At 31.0% G+C, this 18,198-nt stretch overlaps 1 protein-coding gene across 1 annotated transcript in view; it reads left to right on the top strand.

Moving 5' to 3' along the window:
• Positions 1-14,155: 14,155 nt before the first annotated feature.
• Positions 14,156-18,198, top strand: part of LOC129975916 (fatty-acid amide hydrolase 2-B-like) — a 43,470-nt gene continuing 39,427 nt past the window's right edge. The window contains exon 1 of the mRNA XM_056089205.1: positions 14,156-14,516. Within this exon, the coding sequence (XP_055945180.1) occupies positions 14,346-14,516 (171 nt within the window). The 5' untranslated portion in view covers positions 14,156-14,345. The remainder of the gene's footprint in view (positions 14,517-18,198) is intronic.

The following is an 18,198-nucleotide window of genomic DNA, read 5'->3' as shown; positions in this document are numbered from 1 at the left end:
GGAGTTTAACCCCCTGCTTGGCGAAATTTTCAAAAATCGCCAACAACGGTCTTGCGCCGTGTTTTGCGAAATGTTCAAAAGCGAGGGAGCAGATGTCCAACCATAGCGCATAATATAGGCGAAAGATAATAGGTTTGCCAGTCTGGAGGTTGCCAGCTTTGACGCGTTATTGCAACTTGGTGAAGAAGGGGGTTAAATACCGGTTCACCCCAAAAATAATTTGGCTCAGAACTACAATTGCAGTCAAAGAAATCCCATATCAAATTTGACATACTTAAGTCATTGTGCCTTTTAGTTGCGTTTACATGATTCTGAAACGATGATTCATGATCAGACCGACAGACGGTCAATCTCTAGCTGTATTTGGTTCAAAATTTGAAAGGTGAATAGACTCACACAATTGGATAAGCCACAAATGAACTTTAAATGGATAAATTCTCAGCCAATTTAAAAGAAAGCGCCAATTTACCTTCTTCACTAGGATATGGGGTCCTCGCCATTGCTTTTTTCTGTTCCTCGTCCGATTTTTGTGGAGACATTTTTTCTTTTTTACTATCGTCTTCGTTTATTTTCGCACGATGTTTTTCATTCGAATGAGACTTTTGATGATATACAGACTTTCCGACACTATTTGGAGACCTTTCCTTACTTTGGGAGGAATTCCTAGATGTTTCATCGATCTTCTCAGTATTAGAATAATTCGCAGTCTTGGTTTGATTACTTTCTTGACTCCTTGAATCACGGTTATCTGTTCTATTCTCGGTCGTCTTGTCATAGGTGGATTTAATTTCAGTTTCATTGCGATCTTCTGTTGGAGAATCACTTGATTCAGGTGTGGTAGTCTTCTCCCGGTGGGTGATTCTTGTTTCAGATGTTTTCTGACTCTCGGTTGGTTTGTCCTGAAATTTTCGCTCTTTCGAGCCTCCCCTATTTGTCAGATTTAAAGGGAAATCATCGGATTCTTCGTTGGACGTTAAATCTTTTGAGGGTTTCTCCGAGGACTTTGTTTCTCGCATGTAATATTCCTCTTTGTTTCGAAGTCCGTTGACTTTGCTCTCTTGAGAGGAGATAGGTGTCGATTCTTCAATTGTGCTTTTTGAAGAACTTCTCGAATTTGGATTCTGATAGCAACATTGCCTCTCATGCTCAACCACTTTATCACTTCTGTACCGAATCCCGCATAAGCGACAATGTAAATATGGGGATTCAGAGGTCATAATTACCCTTGATTTAGAAATGAATAATCTTGTACTGGTTTGTGCTTGAGTGGAATAAGATTTCTTCAAAGATATTTATAAGCATATAAACCGAAATTCCTCGCGTCATGAAATATCAATATCATCAAAACACGAAACCATGAAAAATATTTCACATATTGCCCCACTCTCACGCTCCATCAGTTTCTCTGGATAAAAATGATTCACTTACATATGAATAACGAAGAAAGATGTAATTAATTCTTTTTGCTCAAGCAATTCGCCCCTGAACGTGAAAAAATAAAGAGAAAAACTTTAACATTTAATTTTCTTGTAATAAAGAGTAAAGCCATTTGGCCATTACATTCAAATTTTGAGCTTGCGTTTTCTTTAGCAAATCGAGTCGGCCTTTTTCAAGCGAGAATAAACATACTTCATTTTCCACGTTGGTGTATCAAATAAATGTATTTTTCAATTAATTTGTTGTTGTTGTTGCTAATCTCCATGGCCTGACTTAATCAGACCAAATCCAAAAATCCGTTGACAAGAAGAAAGTCAAAAAAGGAGGAAGGGAGAAGAATAAATTTCTCCCCAAAGAAGTCCTAAACAGTCTAGAATATGTTCCACAGAGGCCCGATGTTGGCAGCCTTTCGGGCAAAGAGGGTAAGATTTTTCACCCTCTTTGCCGAAAGACATTTAAGAAAAACATTTAACATAACATAGCATAAACATAAACAAAGAAAAGACATTTAAGGTGGCCACTGGCAAGGCGCGACAGGCAAGTGTTGGTTTTTCTATCACAGGAATTAAGGATTGGTTCGGCTTATTGGCCCTATACCAGTCATGAATAGGGGGTACCATCCAATTCTTCTTTTTAGGAATTTCGGCTGAGAGAAGAGTTCTAAGTATGTGAGCTCAGCAGAAGATGAAGTCGCTAGGCTGCTTCTTTTCCTTGCAAGCATGAATCAATTAATTTAACCACAGTCAATGAACAGACGAATGTTTCCGCTAACATGTCAAATGTTATCAACAACTTTTGTCAATAATTTTAGCAATGAATGCCACAGTTAATGGAATTTCACGCACATTTAAGCTTGAGGATATGATACCTGCCAACTGTCAAGTGTCCAAATAATCTATATGCATAAAACTCTAAGGTACGTGGTGTGGTGCAACGAAGAAGTAAAATAAACTCACGCGCATCTTGTTTTGTGTGTGTTGGGATTTATGGCACTTTACAAGCCCGCTGACATTTATCTGTCAGCAATTTTAGCCTAGTGAGCGTCTCTTGTTTTTCCACCAGTTCCAACTAGGGCCAAGAGTACGACTTACCTACTCACACGTCATAACCCTTTTTACGAGGTGGACTTCATTCATGTATTTCATTCACTCATCCACAGATCGTGATTTAGACTAGAATAGATGCGCATCTTAAAACATTTTATTATTGAACTTAGAAGTTGTGTGACAACTCAACTCTGTTTTGTTAATTTACTTTTGTTCGAGAGATTTGATATACACATTATCCTTACTTCTATTAATCTTCGATCGTTATATTTAATGCCATGTAAATATTAAATGTTTATGTCGTCTTACTTTGGATTTAATCATTTTAATAAGAACGCGCCTAATGTATGACGGCACGAATACTTCAGTTTCACATCAGTCATTACATACTGGTGAACTTAGACGTGATCTTTTCTTCATTTTGAAATATTTTATTTCGATCAACGAAGGTAAGTGCATATCAATTTAAATGCTATTGATTGATTTATATCTTTTATCAAACATGGTTTATAACATAAGCGATAATATAAGTTTAACTATGCAAAATAATAGTAATCCAGAAGTAAACACAGTGGCTGTAAAACCACCAGTTTCTTAGTGACATAAACCGAAATTATGGTTTTTATAACTTGAGGCACAGTTTTCGAACAGTAATATCACTCAAGATTTAACCAAATATTGTATCGTCATTGCTGCATTAGACAAAAATGTGTTAGATTTAGTCGTAGATATTTTATCAAATCCACCAACGGAGGGTAAATACAACACTTTAAAAATGCATTGTTTAATAGATTAAGTCAACGGGGGAATCCAGGCTGAAAAAAGAACTGACTGATCTTAATCTTGGTGATAAAAGTCCATCCGTTTTATTACGACAAACGGAAAGTTAAGCCGAAAATTCCATCTCTGACGAAGTTTTAAAATCTCTTTGGCTACAGAATTTGCCACAGCAAATTCAAGCCATATTAGCTATAAGCACTGATTTATTAAATAAAATTTCAGAAATGGCTAATAGGATTATCAATATTTATAGTTCGACAGAAATATGTTCTTTTTATAGAGATTCAGAGCCAAATAACACTAAGGATGAAAAAATTAATTTTTGTGAAACTAGCATCGTAGTATTAACACGCAAACAATTCATAGCGACTAGCGAAAACTTGACAATTTCATAGCGAGAGGTAGGCCTCAAAAAAAATCTCGTAATTTTCGAAATCTTACCTGTTCAAGGTCGAATTCTTTTCGTTACAAGCAAATTGATAAACATATAAAATACATTTAAAAAATCAAACTATAGCATAGAGAGAAACAATTTCATTTTTTAAAACTTTTTATCATGAACTTTTACTGAAAATAAAACGTTTGGATATAATTTTCTATCTTACTTAATAAAACTTTGAAATGGGAAGTATATACTTAATTGCAGTATTTGAGAAATGAATAAACTCTTCCAGTTATCAGAGGTATCCTTTATATATATATATATATATATATATATATGGGTCATTTTCAAAAAATGTTACAATTTGCTGTCCCACACGAAAAAAGAAGAAATTGAAAGACAAAATGTAACAAAAAGTTAAATCTGAGTATTGCACTACATTAAAAAACACTGCTATACATTTTCAGCATTAAAAATCAGAAAAATTATAAAAATTGTTGAAATATAACACTTCTTTAAAAGGGAGTGCAGGCAAAAATACCTGCCCCTTTCAAGTTTTGTTATATTCAACTCTTTATTTTGTTAACTTTGGTTGATAATTAAAATGAAAAAAAATCTTTTTATTACACTCTAAGCAATTGATGTAACATTTTATTATATAAAATTAATAAATTTATTTATTTTCTTTAGAAGCTTAACAGATATATTTTGTCCCTAAGACTCTGTCAAGTCCGTTACCAAATAATTATTTCTTAGTTATTTGTTTAAAAATTTGCCAAAAGATGGCAGCAATAATCTAGAAACATAGCAAAACTATTCAAGTTATTTTTTTAGCCATTTTGTTTCCTTCAGTTAAAGATTATAGCAGTTGTGGCAAGAATCAGATAATATCAGGGTGAGTATTTTTATTCATTGTCAAGTCTGTTACCATCATTTTAAATATAAAACAAAAAAAAATTTATAACTTTATTTTTAAATATTGCTTATTAGATAGTTTAAGAAAGTAGTTGTATTGTTATTTAAGTAACAAAATTATAGAGAATATCTCTTTTTTTCAAGTTTTGATGTGATTGTCAAATCCGTTACCATCAAGTCTGTTACCATGTGATTGGTAACGGATTTGACTGAAAGTAACAGACTTGACAAAATTTGAAGGCAGTTGTTAAATTAAGTTACTATGCTTCCAGAATGGCACTAACACCTGCGTCAAGGCTGCAATTATGTTGAAGTAACTAAACAATATTTGAGACCCAGAAGCAATAATAAAAGCTTGGCTTTAAAACAAAAAATAATTTCAAATTTTTTTTCTCGAGACGATATTAGCCGTACAACAGCTGGTAAAAAAGAAACTATCACAAAGAAAAAAGATAAGTGCCAAATACGTTATTTGTCTGATACCATGAAAAATTTATATAAGCAATTTTGTACAGAGAATTCTAAATTTTTAGTATCATATACGACATTTACCAGATTTCGACCTTTTCATATTCTCTCACCTAATGTAGAAAATAGGAACACTTGTGCATGCATTGTTCCTTCAAACTTTAAATTAAAAGTACAAAAGTTAAATAATTTGAAAGCTTTACAAACAAATGATCTTAAGTCACTTTATTCATCAAGAGTTTGTGATGTAAATTCAATACAATGCATGTATAATGAGTGCATAAAGTGTGCAGAGAAAAAAATAGAAATAAACGTTCCTAATAAAAATGACTCCACTTTCTGGTATTCCTGGGAAAAAAGAAAAGAGATAAGAGAAAAAATTATTGGAGATCTGAAGAAAGAAGTATCTGTTCAAAAAATATCTAAAGAGAAAGTAGATGGTTCTATTGCATCGCTAATTGAAAAGTTTAACGAGGACCTTATTAGTTTTAAAAAGCATGTTTTCAATATCAATCAACAATTCAAAGCTTATAATATGTGTAAAAACAATTTAAAACCCAATGAAGCTCTTTTACATATTGACTTTTCGGAGAATTATGCCTGTAAATTTAATGAAGAAGTTCAAGCTTTCCATTTAGGTGCCTCTAGGGCTCAAGCTACTTTACATACAATTGTTTTATATATAGCTAACGAAAAGCCCATATCTTTTTGTACAATCTCGCCAAGTTACGACCATGGCCCAGCAACCATATGGGCCCATCTAAGACCAATATTAAAATTCATAAAGAGTACAGCACCTAATGTTTCAGTTCTTCATTTTTTTCTGATGGACCTTGTACACAGTATCGTCAGAAGAAAATTTTTTATTTGTTTACACATTTGCTTTACGATTATGGGTTTGAAAGTGGCACCTGGTCCTATTTTGAAGCTGTCCATGGAAAAGGGCCGGTAGATGGAGTTGGTGCTGTAATGAAACGTACAGCAGATGATTTAGGTCATTTGGCGAAGACTTATTTCATGCTAGTGAACTATTTTAAAAAATTCAAGGCAAAACAACAATTAAAGTCTTCTTTATCGACGACAGTGATATCAAACAGATTCAAGAACTTCTACCATCAATAACTCCTCCTCTTAAAGGTACATTAAATGTACACCAAATCATCACTAACAGCAGAGGAGTTTTTTTTTTATAGAAATGTAAGCTGCTACTGCGAGCAAAATAGCCTCTGTAATTGTTTTCCTAAAGAGAAATTCTCTTTCTCTGCTGTAACCCAAGCCCTCAAAAAGAATTATCCTTTGGAAAAAATTTATTCCTCAGATAGTGGTTCTGATTCCATCAATGAACCTGACACAGGAGAAAGTGAAGAAATATTCTCGGAGGATGTATCAGCTAATAAAATGTATGAAGGAGTATATGTTCTTGTTGAATTTACTGGAGAAACCAGAAGGAAGTTCAAATACATCTATGCTGCCATTATTCAAAACAAAATGGACGAGGACGGAGAGATTCAAATAATGTGCTTGAAGGCTAAATATTCGAAAAGAAAAATCTTTCAAGTTGACGAAAAAGATGTTTCATATGTCAACTTCGAACAAGTTTTAGCCATTCTACCACAACCAAGGTTAATAATGAAAGGAAACCTAATTTTTTATGAGTTTCCTGCTGCCATCAATACATTTGAAAAGTGAAATGTAATATTGGCATTCAAAAACCCATTTCCTGTGATAAATAAAAGCCATTATTTTATACATCAAAATCTCAGTAACTCTTGTTTTAATCTTGATGATCTATGTAGTGGAATTACTTGACTTGCATTTGTTTATGTTCTAATCTACTGTATTATTCATTTTAAAAACCCAATATTAAATTTATTACTTCATTTATGTTTTTCCTGAAAAATAACAACAATCTATAGATACTTATGTGTAAGTAAACTTAAATATAAGAGTAAGTTCTTCCTATAATAGACATGTTGTTTGATATTGCATTAACGTCAAATCCGTTACCGAATGTCAAGTCTGTTACCGGACAGTTTTTGCTCAATATTATAATATAAATATAATTTTTTCCCCTTGCATTTATAATTTTATTTAAGCTTAAGAATAGGGGTAATAATTTTAGTGAAATTCAAAAATTTTAATGAATGCATACTTAGATTACTAGAAAAAATTCTTGTATAAATTTCTATTTAAGGCAAATTTGTAGACATTAAAGTTCCTTTCTTAAATTTAAATTGAATATTAATGATAAATATGATGTTTTGTACTCAAGCAATCTAAGTAATTTCAAATTAAGTTAGTTTTAGAAACTTTAATAAAATTTATAATAAAGATTTCTCTTAATTTTGTATGGTAACGGACATGACAATTTTCTAACATTTTGATAGTTTAATAGTATTTACTAATTGAAAAATAAACTAAAGTGCATGACCAATTACTTTTCCAAGTACCTTAAACATATTCAAAAGCACCTGTTTTCATTTCAAAAGGTAATTGAAAAAAAAATTTTGAAAAAAAATTTCTGAAATTGTAACAAATTTTGAAAATGACCCATATATATATATATATATATATATATATATATATATATATATATATATATATATATATATATATATATATATATATATATATATATATATATATATATGCATAAAGAACCATTGTCGAAGATAATATTCATTTAGGGAAAAAGACGGAAAACATGTATTCAGTGAGCATAATACGCAAGTAGAAATCACCAGACCAATAAAGTGATTAAAATCAGAAATATTTCCTTGCTTATGCAATCATCGGCATCTGTCAATCTTAGAAACAATGAAAGAATTATGCAAAATGACTAGTATAATAATATTTCTTTCCTCGTTTACGAAATAGAGAACAAGAATATTGTAACAATGAAAAAAATCCGAAATTTAGATTTTGATAAATTTACAATGATTTGAAGAATTTTGATGATCCTTTCTATTTTCGAAAATTACTTTTGTGAATTATCTTGTCTATCAATCTCTGTGAATATGGTAACTGGAAAAAATAATAAATAGATAAAATAAATTTCGGGTGAACCGTAGTTTAACCTCCTTCTTCGCCAAGTTGCGATAACGCTCCAAAGTTTCCCGTTTTATAAACCTATTATCTTTCGCCTTTATTATGCGCTATGATTGGACATCATAGTGCTCCGAAAAACACGGCACAAGACCGTTGTTGGCAAGTTGGCGATTTTTGAAAATTGCGCCAAGCAGGGAGTTAAACTCTGGTCGTACCAAAATTTCAAATGCAACACTAAAGTAGGAAATTCATTTCAAATTTTGGAAGCGCAAATATGTCTGTTCTTTCGCCTAGAGATATGCAAATTCGATATTGAAAAATGCTGTGACCTCGAGAGATGAAATTCACACCAAAAATTATAAATATTTGTCAGAATTTGAATTAAAAATATTGGCATATAGACTATCAATCGATCTTTCAATACCTGTTAAGTGTCTGTTTTTCAATAAGTGTTAAGCATAATAACTAGCTAAGTAAATGAAATTTTCGATGTAATTTTTACATCAAAATTGTCTCAGATTTCAGATTAAATGTGTGCGCGGTAAAATTGTTTGTTTACCTACCAACCAGCTGTCTATCTTCGTGAACGCTAAGGTAACTAACTATAGATACTACTTCTGTCTCAGATTTCACTTTCCTTTAAATAACCCTACTAAATTACAAGGCTAAACTTTAATATACAATCATTTGGCACCTTTCGAGGTTGGCAATTTTTCGATGGCGCTTTTGCTACCGTTACGTTATTGCTGCCATTCGCGTGACATTCAGCCATTTCACTAAAATTTGGCGATAAACTATTTTTTTTTTTTTTTGGCGAAAAGGACTGTGTATCAAAGCTGTTCCGATTACAATAATCTAATAAATAATAAATGCATATGTTACGTTAAATGTGATTCATCTGCCGATTACATATGTTACGTATATGTATATATGTTATTAAATAAATAATAAATGTAACTTGGTAAATACGATAATTTACTGAATATTTATCAAATTTACGGTTAGTTTATAGAATCCCTAACTCGTTATTGGGTTGTAATAAATTCGGATTATTTCGTGGATAACAAAATCTTAATTCAAAAAAAAAAAAAAGAATATTTTTTAATAACACTAAAAGTTTCGTTGATAAGAATTAGAAAAACATCCTAATGGCTATTAAAATTTGCAATAATATTTCAAATTAAAAAATTAAATTCAAGTGGCGCTTTTGTAATTTTCTTTCGTTAGATACCTCTTGGCGCAGCATCGTCATGTTTGGCATTTATGCCATTAATATCCAATTCTAACTAACTTGTTTAGATACCTCAGAACAGATATATTAGATAATCGGATAAGTTATATTATATATGATTGGATTTTGCCGATTATCTTGATTTTTTTCGAGTTAGACTTTAATTGTTTTACAGAATATTTGAGATGAAAGATCAGTAGCGTTAAATGCTTCTGGAACGTGGTACAGAAGGTGAGAGAAGTTAAAGAACCAACTTCTCGTACATATTTTGAACAACAATCGACCTTTTTCTTTTCTCTCCGAATCCAATTCAATGATATAGTAGAGTCTTTCAACAATACAATTTTTTTTTTCGTGTATGTTCTTCAATTTTGTGAAATTGTAAAGAATAAATGCCTTAAAGAGTGGACTAGAAATTCAAAAAGTGATGTAAACTTTCATAACTGCATGAATAGGATTTTAGTTATAATTATTTTGTATACTTTAGTTATAATGATATTGGAAAGACAATCGGGGGAATCTAACTAAAGGATATCTTCCGAAATTCTTGAAAAAGTATGAAGAAAGTCACTAGAAAATCACTATAAAGGAAATGGCTCACTACTCCAAGCAATGATAAAATAATAAAAAAAACTGTGTGAGATGAAAGAAAATCCTCTAGGAGTATACAAAGTGAAACGGCATGATGCATTGTGAAATTCAGTGCGAGGACTAACTATTCGATGCAGACTGCAGGATCTTGTCTAAATGCAAGAATTCTTCCAAAAAAACCCCATTTTTAAATACGAAACAAAGGTTGAAAAGATTAAACCTAACAAATGTTAACATGTTAATTGGGCAGCAGAACAATAGATCAGTGCACTTTGGAACGAAGAGATCAAAATCTCTCAATTTCGTACCGAAGGTATAGTATATGGAAGGAGAAGAATAAGAGATTTCTTTCTGATTTGAATTTCGCCTGCTGTTAAATACTAGTTAGAGCTATTATCTGGGGTTGTTTCAATAACAGAATTTGTTTGGTTCATTCAAATATAATGCCTCGTAATACATTTATTTTTTTTTATTACAAATGCCCAGAAGATTGGCTGTGATGCCATAAGATCTCTAGCCTTCCAATATTTCTGAACTTTACAGATTAAAAACACAAGTGCAGAGCATGAATTAAGATGAGTAGCATCAAAAATTTGATGTCCGCAAAGAGGACATAAGGCAGAGACAGAAAGTCCGAGGTAATACAAGTATGAGGACAAACAGTCATGGCCTGTAGTAAGGCGGAAAAGGTACTTGTTGGAAAGTCTGGGATAAATTGTATATCCTCATTCAGTGAGGTCCATGGCTTACCGACAGAGTCACACAGTGATCTCTTCTTTATCTTGGAGGCATATCTTCTTTTTTATCAGGAGTAAGGCGGAATGGAATGAGAGGCTTTTCAAAGGTCTCTGGAGAAATCTTGCACCCCTTTTGGCCAAAAAGTCGACAGCCTCGTTCCCAGGAATCCCGCAGTGAGTTAGGATCCACTGGATATATAAATACTGGTAGTACATAAATATACTCGATATCAAATGGATCATTTAAACATGTGACCTTTCCCCAAACAGCAAAATATTTATATTTCCTCCGCATTCATTTCCTTTTTATATTGCCTCTGAAAGTAAAACTGATTTCAAGACAGTTTCACTACTCGAATGACCTGGGAATAACCAAGACTTTAAATCAATGGAATATCCAGCAGCTAAAGAAACTCGTTACCATCAATAAAATACAATTAACTGAAGGTTTCCCTATTAACACACGATATTGTACGATATTTCCACAATGTTGTACGATATTCTGAATACCAGTCAATATCGTTAACATATCTAAATAATTTTCTTGAGTATTTGATGCTAATAGGTACAATTCAATCATGGTTTTATGCGATAACCTTTGAGAAAATAAAATTATTTTTGAATTCTATGGGAGGGCGTAACTCATGCTATAGGCCACCCATTTAGTAATAAGTAGATTGAAAAAATTTAATATATTACTAGCTGACTCGGCAAACGTTGTTCTGCATTATAAATTATTTCTATTGAATATTTTGGTTGTTAGCGAATGTATTGTAAGTGTTTGGGGATGGGATATATGACAGAAAGAGAAATGTAGCACTGTAGACGATGATCGCCGATAAAAATAAAAAAATAAAATCATTTTCTCAAAACAATGTATTTCATTAATATAACGAATATATACATTGTTTGATCTCTTAAAAGTTAAACGTAAAGAGAAAAAAGTAATATATTTTTTGTCCTAAAGTATAAAAATGAAATAAAGAAAATCAATATTCATTTCGAAGAGCAATTCAGTGTACAATGTTTTTTCTCAGTCCGTCTTTAGCCAACACAAACAAGCTCGATAGTTTGCCCACGCAAGAACATGCCCCGTGAGAAAAACATGGTGTGCCCAAATCTAAGCCGCAAACAGACATCGTTTGGCTTTGCGACTTATTGATTGTCACTGCGAATGCGAATGTAATAGGAAATTGAACGCGTTTGAATTGATTGACACGCCTGTGAGAATCATTGGAATTCGTGGGAGCAAAACATTTTCGGCTCGGAATTTACGATTCAAAATGGTGGCTTCGATAACGTTTTTCATCAATTTTTTAATGACCAATCGTGTGTCATTTTACAGCCATGGTGGTTTCAAATTCCGAAGTAAAATAACTGGAGATCCAACTTTCAGTCGTAGAAGGTGTGATGACATCCCTGGCAAATCCAGTGAGTTCAAAAACTCTATTGGATCATTTACAGCTTCGTTAGCATCGCAAACTGTATCGATCAATTTATATGATGCCAAGTCGCCTGGCAACAACTGCTGTATGTTGAAGTTTAAATCATCGACGTCCACATTTTTTGCTGCCAAAATGGCTAGTTCTGCCACATTCTTATGTATTATGCGCGTACATCGAGGAATATGCGGTGAATGAGAGCATTTTGCGAATCAACAATAGTGCAGAAATTAGTGAACAATTTTATGCATCCAGTATTTTATTAGACAGCAACTTTTCCATCGCTGATATCTAAAATTGGTCCGAGAATGTGTCAGCAAATGGATCTTGCTGCATTTGGACGTGCGTGTTTATTTTTAGTTGGACTTTTTCAACATTACGTCACCGTGGCGATGATTTCAAGCAGACGTTAATCTCATCAGCGTACGGTGAACGTGGATAGGAACTCCCTAATTACCTAGCGTTATGAAATATACTTTACGACCTATTCTCATACCTACTAAATGCGCATAAAATTTTTTATAAAAATCGGTCGAGCCGTTTCGGAGGAGTACGAACACAAACACCTTGACATGAGATTATATATTAGATTATTATGCCTTATTTTTCTGTTTCCTATTTCTTCTCTATAACTGTTGTTCCATCACAAATATATTATAAAAATTACTTTTTTAACTTCTTGATTACATTATCTTGAAAATGGTTTAAAATTTTATGATTATTTATCTCAATGAAATGGCTACTAGGAGTAGTCAAATCTCAAATATATACTTTTTCCTAAAGGTTTCCAAAATGTTGGCTACTGTTGTATGTCGTGTCATTTTTTAAACACGTTTATATAGCTTGCTCATGTTTGTAAAGAAGGAATTTCGGAATCCATTTTGCATTCATCTTTTGATGTGCCAGAGTTTTGAAATGTGTCACACTTGTTTGTTCTGATAGCAATGTGTCATTTTAATCTTTTAAAAAAGCAGCAGTCATTCTATCAACGCATTCAGTTTGCACTTTTATTTATTTCATGCAATATTCATTATTTGGCGGTGATTTTTAGAAAAAAAAAATTATTTTAGGATTTCTTAACATTTACAATAATGAATTACAAATAAAAGCCTAAAAAGTAAAAAAATAGTTAAAATAGAAATAGTTTCTATTAATAAAACAGATATTGTATTTTAAGAAATATATTTTTCTTTTTTTAATCCTCCTTATGTCCACCTTCATCTATTCCAAACCGCATACGAACCACAGGAATTCTGGGCATGGGAGTGAGGAAAAGAATAACTGGTGAGCTTGGGGAAAACAATGAAGCCAAACCATTTTATTTAGAAGATGGGTGTTCGTTAAATCTGTCACGTGCGAAATAATTTCCAGTTGATAAATAAGAACGGTTTGAGAACTGGATGCTATCTCGGATATCGTCCTCATCATCTGATCATTATTCCAAATTATAAAATCATTCACTAAAAGCCTTCGCATAATTTTTAAAAGGTAACCTTCATATTTAAGTAAAATTACCTACGTAAAATTAAAAAAAAAGACATTCATTCGCCTAAGTCAAATCAAAATGGATCTTTACCATGGGAATGTTATTGAAAACTCTAATATTCCAGAAAAGAAAAATCCTGATTAATAATCAGTTATCACACAAATCTAAATTTTTACTATTATGTCCAGATGTCAGCTATCTTATTCTTAGTTTCTTGTATTTATCTAAAGGAAGTTCTTTACTTTATAACTATTTCCCTCATCTTTCGAGAAAAAGTACTTAAATTTTCCTCTAATTATATATATAACTTCGGAAAAAAATGCTCAAATGTTTTTACCTAATTATATATAACTATTTTCTCTCATTCACAATGCTTAAAAATACGATATTTTCCCCTTTTGCTTCTTCTCTTTCACTAAAAAGAAAAGTTAAAATTTTTAACATTGTCTTTCCCAGCAATTAAGTTGAATTTTCTAAGAGGATTTCTTAATTTTAAAATGAAATAATGATAAAAATAAAAAAGAGAATAAACAACATATATTTTAAGTCGATTACATGTGTGAATCTTCTAATATTTTTGGAATAAGTTCTGTATGCAAATACTCTTTCATAATTTTTCAAAAGTCATTTGCGTTATCAGATGTTGCAACGTTGTCAGTTGTTGCGTTATTAGTTCAAAAGTCGATGCGTTTCTTCGATATGCAGATTTCATACAGACTTGATCAAATTTTTTGGATTGTCGTTCGTTCTATAATTCGTTGGTACCTGGCTTTTTTTATGATATGGAGATTTCGTACAGGTTGGATCAAATTTTTTGGACTGTCGTTCGTTTTATAATTCATTGGTATCTGGCTCTTTTTTATGGGCGCAAAGGAAAAGTCGTCCCCCCAATAAAAAGTCAACTTCTCCAGAAATCCGCGACTCAGTTAGCTAAGGAGATACGTGAAGGCAAAGTAAGTGTTATATTATGAATTCAATTAGAAATAATTATAAAACAAATAGTTTTCAGACCACTTTGTAAACGATTCATATTTCAATGAATATATGGAATCTATTGGTTTGAAATATATATATATATATATATATATATATATATATATATATATATATATATATATATATATATATATATATATATATATATATATATATATATATATATATATATATGAGAAATGCATATCTATAAACACATTTCGGGTAGAAAATCCATTAATATAGGACGTTTTACACACAGATAATAGAAATTTACAATATGATTATGTTTACAATCAATTAGATGAAAGACATTATTTAAATGTATGATGCAATACTTCGATAATTTGACTTTAAGTTCATTAAATTTGTAATTTAATTAAAAAATTTTAATTTTATGAAAATTTTAGAAAAGCAAATAAAATTTTTTTATTTTATTTATTTATTTATTTTCTAATAATTATTATATTGATAGATAGAAATGTTCTTTCTGATTTACGCTGTTGTAGTCATATCTGTGAAAAGCAATTTTTAAAACAAAATCTATTGAAATGTATTGAATTTAATTTCTCCTCTCCATTTAGAACAAGTATTTTCAATATTTCCGGTATCAGATAAACACATCTCAGTTTTATAAATAGAACTAAAATTTAAAAAATGATTTAAAGCTCTAATTTGAATTATCGTGGGGATGATCATTCAAATCATGGGTTTATTGTTTTCGGTTTGATTTGTCTACCTTGAGTTCGCACGACTTGATGACATCAGTCGTTATATTCTGCTCCGAACAATTTTAATGTCACTCAGTTTATAGAAAAGAAGTTTTCCATTATCATATTAAAAAGATATTATTGATGTCCATATTTGTCTGTTTGCCCATATTATTGATTTTTTTTTGGTTTGTAAATCATGAATATAAAATGCTTTTTTTTAAAATTTAATTGATACAACATGCAACTAATTATTGTGGGTGCACATTTTCAAAAAAAAAAAAAAAAAAAGAATCCATATACCACAAAATAGCGAAAGGAAAAATTCTACTTCAGAATTAATATCCTCAAAAGAAATCAATTAATCTTAAGATGTTAAATCTTAATTTCAACATCGGCAAAAGCATGCGATTGAATGTTGCGATAAATTTGAATTTTATCATAACATTAAAAACAATTACATATGGTGGTCACCATTTGTAATTTTGTTCAATTTTTGTTTAAAGGATCACGAGCAAAAGCCTTATTTGCAAAAAGCATGAACTAGTAAATTTTAACCTCAACTGGCCAATTTATCATGTTTAAACATTGATTATAACATTCAAAAATTTTATTAAAAGTAAAAAAAAATGTACGGACGGAACATTGATATTATTAAGAGGATAATTGAGCTTTAAGATGAAGGAAAAGACATTTTTGAGAAATAATAATTTTGGAAGATATGGTCATCACTTTCAATCAGTAATGCATGGCATCCATATGATGACGTTTAAGCATATTTTAGCGCTGAATAAAACTTTTTGTTTGACAACTATTTCTTGATTTCCTTTCCATATCTTTTCCTTTGACTCAATAGAGTTTCTAGTCGCACAGTGAATTCTCTTCAAGACATTTCTAATAATATTTTGCAGCTCCATGAATTAGTGAAGCATTGAATCAGTTCAGCTGTACAGATGTAACTGTTTACATTTCACTATTGCCGGCGATGATAAGTAATTTTTGTGTAACGTGCGTTAGCATTTTATATATACGTATGATATAAGGGTGGAAGCTGTTGGTGGTAAGTTGGGGCAAGAAAGGTTGAAAAAAATTTAAAGCAGAAATCTAACTTCTTGTCCGAAACGTCGCAGATGGTATATTTGTTTGTCTCTAAAATATTTCTAAAGTATTTTTTTAAAATGTATCATCAATTATAGGAATGACAATGTACAGAAAAATATGCATCTTCGTAAGGCTTTCTTATGTTTACATAACAAATAAAGCAATGAAAAGTAATAGAATGGCAACATAATAAAAATATTTTTAAAGGATTTTTTAAAATAGAAAGACAATTTCATGTATGAACATGAAACTGAGATAAATAAAAACATTTTTTTTAACTTTATCCTCAATTTTTCATGAAAAGGTTAACACTTTAATTTATTTATTTATGTGTAATTAAAATTAATTCATTAATAAGTTCTAATTTGAATTTCAAAAGCCTCTTTTGATTTGTACACTGACTACACAAGAAGTAGCTACTTACCATATTTGGGGTCTGTATTTCGTATAGTCTGCTCTATGTCCCCGCCATGTTTGAAATTTACAAAGTAATTTAAATTCTTTTCGCAGGTTGCAAGAATGCTTAAGAGGCGCTAGTATATTGAAAAAGAATCCACATTTTTAGATGAAGTTTTCTGTACTCTTTCATTAATTTTTTACAATAAATGTCGTGGTATCTTGAACCTTGAGGCAAATTACCAAGTAGATCTAATAGATTTGAATTGTGTAACGAATTATTTATACATGAATCATTTAAACAAGTCATTAAAGAATGAATTTGAAGGAACTAAAAGAATCCAAGATTCTCTTGGTATTCAACATAATCAATTTTTCACTGGAACTCAAAAAAAGGATTCTCTGACTCGTTCGAATGCTCATTAAAGAAAAATTTTATAAAAAATAAATCCATTAGCGGATTATCTCTCATGTTTAAGGATGGAATTTCATCAATATTTTGGTACATTAATGATAGTTGGTGTATTACAAGCATTATCTACAGATAGGTGCAATATTAATGGATATTCTGAAATCCGTCCTGATCCGTTCTGTGTCTTTGTTACGACAGAAGAATTTTTTGGCAAGTATCCTACTTTCGCTTAGTTGGAAGAATTATTTAAATCCCAATTAAATATAAAGAGGGACTAATATAAATTATGTGAAACCAGTTTTCATATGCACACATTATACAAAATCCAACGCCATGTGAGCATAGCATATCATCTAAGCAACGCTCAGAAATCCCTTTCAAAGTTTCTGTCCCTTTTATCACTTAATCGACAACATCTTTAAAATTACTGAAGAAAATCTTCAGTCCGGATTATTTTTTTATTTTTTACCTTTGATTCTATTTTTATTCCTTTATATATATATATTAGAGGATCGGAATGTGTACTTCGGAATGATTTTTTTTTCTGAAATTTTAAGTAGAATTTTAATTTATTAAAAACCTTTGGCGACCAGCCAGTTCGCCATCCTTAATGCTCGTTAAAATTTTCAATTCAATATTTTATGTAACTTGTTCGTTAAAATACTTAAACTTCAAATTTTGATAGTCATATAATTCGCTCATACTATTATAAAGATCTTAAGCTATACTGTACTATTTATCTCTCTAATTTGCTATCAGCTCCGTAGAATTTCAACTTAAAATTAAAGTGAAAATGATCTATAATAAGCATACTTAAAAAAATTATGGTCAAAATTTTATACAGTCTTTTGGTCCTAAGGAATCATATTCTGTGAAATATTTTTGACACTTCAACTTTTAGATAAGTAAATGGACGTTTCTATCTTCTGCTGTAAAATCTTATCGATTTATGAAATTTTGAATAGAATAGTTTAGAACAATCAACATTTTCATAATCTTAAGTTAATCAGTCTTGAGAAAGACCGAGCGCTGATTGGGGTA

Source organism: Argiope bruennichi, chromosome 1 (assembly GCF_947563725.1).
Source record: "Argiope bruennichi chromosome 1, qqArgBrue1.1, whole genome shotgun sequence".
NCBI lineage: Eukaryota > Metazoa > Arthropoda > Arachnida > Araneae > Araneidae > Argiope > Argiope bruennichi.
This window is presented reverse-complemented; position numbering and strand designations above follow the sequence as displayed.